General features: G+C 40.7%; 1 protein-coding gene across 1 annotated transcript; it reads right to left on the reverse strand.

Annotated features, from left to right (window-relative positions):
* Positions 1-2261: 2261 nt before the first annotated feature.
* On the reverse strand, positions 2262-3351 carry LOC125888872 (odorant receptor 131-2-like). Its single transcript, XM_049576507.1, has one exon. It carries the CDS (start codon positions 3349-3351, stop codon positions 2419-2421), a length of 933 nt encoding a protein of 310 aa, XP_049432464.1. The 3' UTR covers positions 2262-2418.
* Between the last annotated feature and the right edge of the window lie 4598 nt (positions 3352-7949).

Genomic DNA, 7949 nt, shown 5'->3' on the forward strand with positions numbered 1-7949 from the left:
AGCAGATGGATTACGAGAATGCACTTGCCATAACTCACACTAAATACAGGTATTTACTGCAAACATGTAGTGAATAACCATTTATGCTCAAACAGGAATTTAACCAATCTTTCCCTTCACAAAGCACCGCTTTTCTTTTCTTTTCTTTTCTTTTCTTTTCTTTTCTTAGAGACACATGACCTGAATGGTGAGGGGTGGACTACCCTGCCATTAAGACAACACCGTAGATCTTTCTGCTCCATTATAGCAAATGTCTGTCTAAGTGACATAGTCTGTTAGATGGGCTGGCCTTCGCCTGGCTCTTTGAGGTTGAGCTCCCTGCTGGGGAATTTTATCTGTGGCCTGCATTTCAACAGGTTGACACAGCGAGGGGTGCTACAGTAGGCCATAAGGAAAACATCAAGCTCAGTGCACCAGTCTTCACCTTCAGACTGAGCTGCACATATGGCCTTACAAAGGGTCCTGTTCTGTCTTTCAGCTTCACCATTTGCCTGAGGCCAGTATGGTGTGACATGGCAGTGTGTGATGCCATTTTCTTTGAGATATGTTTTGTTAATCTAATTGCACTCCATGAGTTGTAAATGAGTGTCTCAAACATTTTATTATGTGCCTTGATGTGTGGTTCCTGAGAATATCTGCAGTCACCCACCTTGAATAATAGTCAGTAGTAGTAGGTGGTCTCCTGTCTGCCATGGCTTGGCTGGGAGCTCTAGAAGGGTCGTGCTGTGAAGAAGAGCTGTTGAGTTGGCTGGTAGGCCTTAATAATGATGATAAACTCAAGTTATTTAGCACCTTTCAGAACCAAAGTTGTTTTTCAGGGTAATTAGGTGTCAACTGTAAAACAAAAAGTCTTATACTTTCCAAAGCAGTGAACATGAGGTAATGAGCAAAATGAAATCCGATGATACAGAATGTATGTAGCAATAGCAATAATGACGATGAAGCAATTGGCAAGATGCTGCAATATCTGAATAAAAATGACAGCTGTCCAAGGCCCAGAATGAGGCCCAGAAGCACTTAACTCTTAAGGTCAAGTATTTGGCAGAACATGTTTTTCAGAAATTGAGCAATCTTAAATGGTCTCACTCTGGGAGAAGTCTTAGAACAGAGTGACAGACATTGTGATAGGAAACATTTTGGTTTGAAAAAGGATGTCGGCAGAACAAAGTGTGGTGGAACACCAAGTGAGATAAACATACGAGCAACTTCACACAAAGCACACACACTCACACACACATACATGGAAAGTTAGTTATGATGTTTATCGAGTCTTCCTTCAATAACCACACATTAACCAAAGCATTGTTTAAACCTAAGTATCTGCTACATAATAACATGCAAATGTAACATATCCATAGCTTGCAGAAATGTACATGGCCATTTTATTTTCTGGCCAGTGGGTTGAAATGAACACATTAATCATTTCAGGTTGCAAATACCAAATGCCTAGTGGGAAGTTTGTCATGTTATCAGCACACTTATAGCCTTCAGTATTTCAAAGGAGTGAAGTCCAAGCAGCAACCTGCAAGGCTGAGAAATAAAGCTGATGAGGAAGTGCCCAAACTGCAGTTCATCAAATGGCCACTTGAGGATGGCTCCAAAGCAGAGTAAATCCCCATAGACAGCCATGTTAACATCGTCGCCTGCAGCTAGTCCAAAATGCCGCGGCTCGCCTTCAAAATTCTGTTGTTTGTTTTTAAAATCTTACATGGATTGGCCCCTCAGTATCTGGCGGAGCTGTTAAAAACTCACAATCCAGTCAGAGCCCTTAGGTCTTCAGGTGATCTGCTGCTTGAAGTGCCCAGATCAAGGCTTAAAACTAAAGGCGACCGAGCATTTTCAGTGGCTGCTCCCAAGCTCTGGAATAGCTTGTCATTGCATGTTAGACATGCAGAATCCCTGGGAAGATTTAAATCATCGTTAAAAACTCACCTTTTCTCGTTAGCTTTTGAACCCGTTTTTTTTTTTTATGTGAAATTGATGTTGTTTCTAACTGTTTGTCTGTTTTTATATTTTGGTATTTATCATTCTATTTATGTGGTATTGTAATTTTCACAGTGTTCTTGTAAAGCACTTTGGTGACTTCTGTCTTTTTAAATGTGCTATAGAAATAAATGTGACCTTGACCTTGACCCTTGACCTATAAATTGTATGTTTTGTAACCATTTGTAACAGGATTGGTGTTTTGTTTGTTGCTGATCTGAAGTCATATCAAATTAAAATCAATCAAGGGATGAAACAGAGAAGGTTGTATGGGTCACTTTAATGTTAGTAAAATTACAGGGAATGGGATTGAATATTCATCAGTACAATAGGATCACACATGTACACATGCACAGAGAATGACATCCAGATAAACATATTTAAATATGTTATATATATCATATATAGTGTAACATCATAACAATAATTCATCAATCAAATAAATGATGATTGTTTCGTAAACAAGCCACAGAGAGCATAGCATTTAAGTGCATGAAAAAACTTTTCATCCCTGACACCATAAATGAGAGGATTCAGACATCTCGGAGCAAGAATAAAAGTAATGTAATTAAAGTACCTGACATCAATGTATAACCTGAAATTAATCTGAAGTACAGCAGCTTCTATGAGTGGACACCACAGCTGGATGAGACAGAGCAGCAGCTGGAAAGCATGAAGAATTACTGTTCGGAGTCCTTTCCATGTTGACTTTTTATTCTCTCCTGATGCCGTTTTGGCCACTTTCATTATTTTAACATAGGAGAAAACAATAGCAATACACATAATCAAGAAGTAAAACTGACTTATAGCTGCCCTAAGATGACCCTGCCACTTGTGGGAGATGAACACTTCCACGGAGCACAGTCTGCTCTTGGTATAGAGGCTGTGGGTCGTAAATGCAAAGAAAATAGAGAGGTAAACAATACAGGGTACACAGCTGAGGCCATGAATTACCAGGATACAGTGCAGAGCTCTGTGTGTGGAGCACAACTGTCCATGGCGCAGGGGCATGCAAATTGCCACATAGCGCTCCAGAGTCATTGCTGTCAGAGTAACTGGTGTGACAAAATTGCACAGAGACAAAACAATATACATAATAAGACACAACCACATTTGTATGGTATACTGAAGATAGGACATAATGAGCAGGATATCAGTCATGACTAAAAACAGACAATCAGACAGTAGTGCTGTAGCAAATAAGATGTAGCGCACGGTTGTGTAGAAGAAATCTTTCATAAAGAAAGTTGTGATCATCAAAAAGTTGATGAAAAGAAAAACTGACACAAAAACTTGAACTAAAATGACCTGATCACTGATCGTGTACACTGAGGATTCACTGCCATTAACTGAGTTATTGGCAGCCATATATTTCTCTGTTTAAACAAAAAAAAAAGCTTTTCAAGGGTTTTAGACAGGGCCCAAACTCATGTATTGTAGCTCTAAAGACAGATCCAAAATGAAAGAACTTTAATGTGACTAAACTGTGTCTGTCAGTGTAATCTAAAATACTGTGTTTGTATAAGTTGGATGCACAGTTTTTTTTTTTGTTGCACAAAGATCAAAATATTTTCAATTTTAACAACCTCACAGCTGCAACTGGTAGAATTTTAGCTGATTAAACCAAAAACAATACATGTAAGTATAATATCACTTGTACCCACAATAAATTTGATAGAAACACACACACAAAACAAGCATATGCAATACCTCACATTACCAAACCATCCCTGCAGTTACAACTGTGGCACACAGTTCTATAGATGAATGGCTTCTGCTGAGCTCCCTCTGAGAGAGGACTGTGTATGGAGACTTTATAGGGGCAACGATGACAAATCACAGCATCATCAGTTATTTTCATTTTCAAATATTGCAAACAGTGTGTAAGAAAGTTTGTGTATTGTATGTCATGTGGGTCAATGTTAGCTTAAACCTGCATTAACTGATTTTTCTTTGACCAACTCGGGGAAAGCTTTGAACACAACACTGATAGATTGAGTCAACTTTTAAGTTGATGTAGTGAACTTGTTAGCCAACAGTTGCTAATTTAAACATTCAGCAGGTGCGAAGCAACATAATCATTCATTTGATGAATGACAGTCCATATATTGACTCTCTTTTAGCTCTTTTTTAGTCTCCACCAACTCCTAAGGGAAATATCTGTCCCTTTTTAGCTGCTAAATGCTCCACTGTGTTCACCAGCTAGTCTCTAACCGTGTCTGTCTGCTGTTTGGTGCTGAGCAGTAGAGTGTGGATACCCAACTCAAGCCTTTACAAGCAATATTTGGGTCGGGTTCAGCCTATTAATGATGGACCCACTGTCTGCATTGGGCTACTTTTTGATCGGTGCTTGGGTTTTTCATTGATGTGACAATATTTGAACACAACACATAGCTTTTTTCTCAGGTGGTAAATGTTCATGTCAGTTAACATTAGCTAGCCAGAAGAGGACGCTCTCTGTCATCACCCTCTAGCTAGCAGCAGCAGCAGCAGCGAACGGAACTTTAGGTGGATAGTGCTTTTGCCATCCATTGTGGATACTATCCTACTAAATCGACAATTAAATCCAAAATGAACACCAACAACACATTACAGACATCCCAACTAAGCAACGAGACTATGAAAATCCAAAACTAAACGAAAAAAAAAAAAAGTCACCTTACAAACATATATCCATTTCAGACACCTCCATAACACTCCCAACCACAAAATGGGAAAATGACTTGGCTCTCTCTCCCAACCCCAACTTCTAGATACAAATCAATAACAACAACTTCTCTCTGACAACTAACAGAAATTTACAACTTATACAATATAAAACCATCCACAGAACCCACATCACGCAGAGTAAAATGTTTAAAATGGGATTGGCTGACACAGAAACCTGCTCACAATGCACACTGGGTAGCACAGATAATTATATGCTATGCTTGGGTCTGTCGACCAGTTCACTCCTTCTGGACAGCAGTCACAACAATAGCATGATAAGGACAAACTTGTCCTTGATTGATTGCTACTTGGCCTGAGCCATACTCTACTGATCAGCAGTGTTGGGCATGTTACTTTAAAAAAGCAATTCTTTATAGTTACTAGTTGCTTCTCCCAAAAACTAACTGAGTTAGTAACTGAATTACTCCACTATAAAAGTAACTAGTTACCAGGGAAAGTAACTATTGTGTTACTCTTTTTTCTTTTTTTTTTTTCAAGTTTAAATATGTCTAAGAATTTGGATTTTTTTCTCAGCAGGTTTCACAAGCCAGTTGCATAGAGCACATTCTCGGAACCCATCAGCTGTATTCCGCGTCTGACTTCCGGCAGACGGCGATATAGCCTCTGGGGGCAGACCCCCAGTTTTTTGGCATTCTGGTTTGATTTGGTCGGAGGAGGCGAATTTCCGTTTCCGTCTTCCGTTTATATATAAGTAAATATGCTGAACCACTGCGATGTATTCAGAGTTTGCAGTGACACCAATTATGTTCCGCCTCATTAGTTCACCGCACAAACCATTTAACCTGGCAACAACTGCAGCCGGCTCAAACGTGATTGGTCAATATCACACTGACTACAAACAGCCTACAACCGGAAACCAGGGCTCTTCCGCTCTTCTTCCGGAGGCATGATCTCCATGGTTTGCCTACAGACTCTACATTCACTGTCTGTATAGAGAGACTACATAGCGTAGAACTGCATAGACAGGTAGTTACACAGAACTTTTAATATTTATTGCACCTCAACAGACCACAACTGGTAGACATACTGTACTTCAAGTATTTTCTTCATCACAAAAACACACAGTTTAACAATCAGAAATACTTTATGTATGAAGTGCTTTAACTCTCTGTAGTGTAAATTAAATAAATCAAACTTTCACACAACTGGTAGACATACTGTACTTCAAGTATTTTCTTAAAAACAAAAGAAACAGTTTAACAATATGAAGTACTTTTAAAATAGTACTGAAAAAGTATATGAATTACTTGACAAATCCAACTTGAGCTCCTAAACATTCATTCATTCATTCATCTATCCATCCATACGCTCCATCCTAACACTCATCCATCCATGCATGCATGCATTCATTCATCCACCCAGCCAACCCAGTCATCTACTGTGACCATCTCAGCCATTAAACCAGTGATTGTATCTTAAAAGTAGAAGCTTTTCAAACTTCTGGTCAGAGAGCCTGTTCCTCTTTGGAGTGAAGACGAGCTTCCCCAGGCTAAACAGTCTCTCCACGGGGGCACTGGATGGAGTGGCTGCATTGTATTTGAGTGAAATTTTCTTTACTAGTGGAAATCCATTAAGACTGTCCATCCCTTGTGCTCCTGATTTGAAATAATCCGTGACCTGACTTTTGGCAGTAGCAGAGGTGTCATCCTCATCCTCATCCTCAAAGGAAAATAACTCATGCTCTGTGGCTAAGTCAGTGTGTGTTGGTGTGCTGTTTGCCGGTCTTCATCTCGAGCACTTTTCCGGCAAGTTTAAACCTGGGCAGAGTCACAGCAGCCAAGACAGCATTCTCACTTTCCAGCACCTCTGCAAATCTTGTTTTAATTGCCTGCAATGATATATAATGCAAAGGACATATTATACTGACTATACACACACACACACACACACACACACACACACACAGAGCATTACACATTATGAGTATGTTCATAAATATATTTCATTTCACATTATATTTTTTTCATTGTGTATGGATGTATGTATTTACAGATAAATACTTGTTCTTACCATAACAATTGCCTCTGGAAGGTCGACAAGCATTTGAAGACCACTCTTCAGGTCCAGGGTCTTGAACATCAATGTCTCCAGCGTGGGTAGGAGTGTGCCATGGAAACAGTTGTCTTCTCCCTGAAGAATGTCTAAGGCTACAGTACTCCCTGAAGAACTGATGCTCCCGTTCTGTGATGGCTTTCAACCCAAACTTGGAGGGGATGGTGTTCAGCTCAACTACAGGGATCTCACAGATGCGAGCAAGGGCATCATAAAACGAGTTCCATCTCGCAGTGCAAGGGACTAGCAGCTTCTTTGCGATGACATAATCAACAGTCTCTGGAGCCACAGTTGAATGGCTAGCCTTGTTCTAAGGTGTGCGATGCACATCTCTGATGTGCGCAAGTAACTACAACATCATCATCATTATCATCACCAACACTGTTTTGCAGTCCCCAGACTCATCCTCCTTGCCTGGCTGGTACTTTTTGAAGGCCTTGACGAAATTAGAGCCATTATCCGTGACAGTTGATGTTAATTTGTGGGATATGCCATAGGTTGAGTGAATGTTGTCAAGCTCAGTTGCAATACTGTCATGACCATGACGGCCTTTAAACCGTCTGCATGCCAGGGCTGCTTTCCTTCGTTCCATGCTATGTGGATGTATTCAATCAATGGGCAGTTACGCCAAGATAGCTTTTTTTTTTTTTTGTGAACATTCTTTTTATTGAATATTTTCAAAATTATAACAGTCCAGCACAGTACATATACTGGTTGTATAAGATCTGTAGCAAATCCAAAATACATCCACAGCAATGGGGCGGCACGGTGGTGTGGTGGTTAGCACTCTCGCCTCACAGCAAGAGGGTTGCCGGTTCGATCCCGGGCGTGGGAGCCCTTCTGTGCGGAGTTTGCATGTTCTCCCCGTGTCAGCGTGGGTTCTCTCCGGGCACTCCGGCTTCCTCCCACAGTCCAAAGACATGCATATTGGGGACTAGGTTAATTGGTAACTCTAAATTGTCCATAGGTGTGAATGTGAGTGTGAGTGGTTGTTTGTCTCTATGTGTCAGCCCTGCGATAGTCTGGCGACCTGTCCAGGGTGTACCCTGCCTCTCGCCTGATGTAGCTGGGATAGGCTCCAGCCCCAGGGCCCCACCCCCCGCGACCCTCAAGAGGATGAAGCGGTTAGAAGATGAATGAATGAGGATCCACAGCAATGATCTCAAAAGTACTTATTAGGTCTG

The sequence above is a fragment of the Epinephelus fuscoguttatus genome, linkage group LG5 (genome assembly GCF_011397635.1).
Source record: "Epinephelus fuscoguttatus linkage group LG5, E.fuscoguttatus.final_Chr_v1".
Lineage (NCBI taxonomy): Eukaryota > Metazoa > Chordata > Actinopteri > Perciformes > Serranidae > Epinephelus > Epinephelus fuscoguttatus.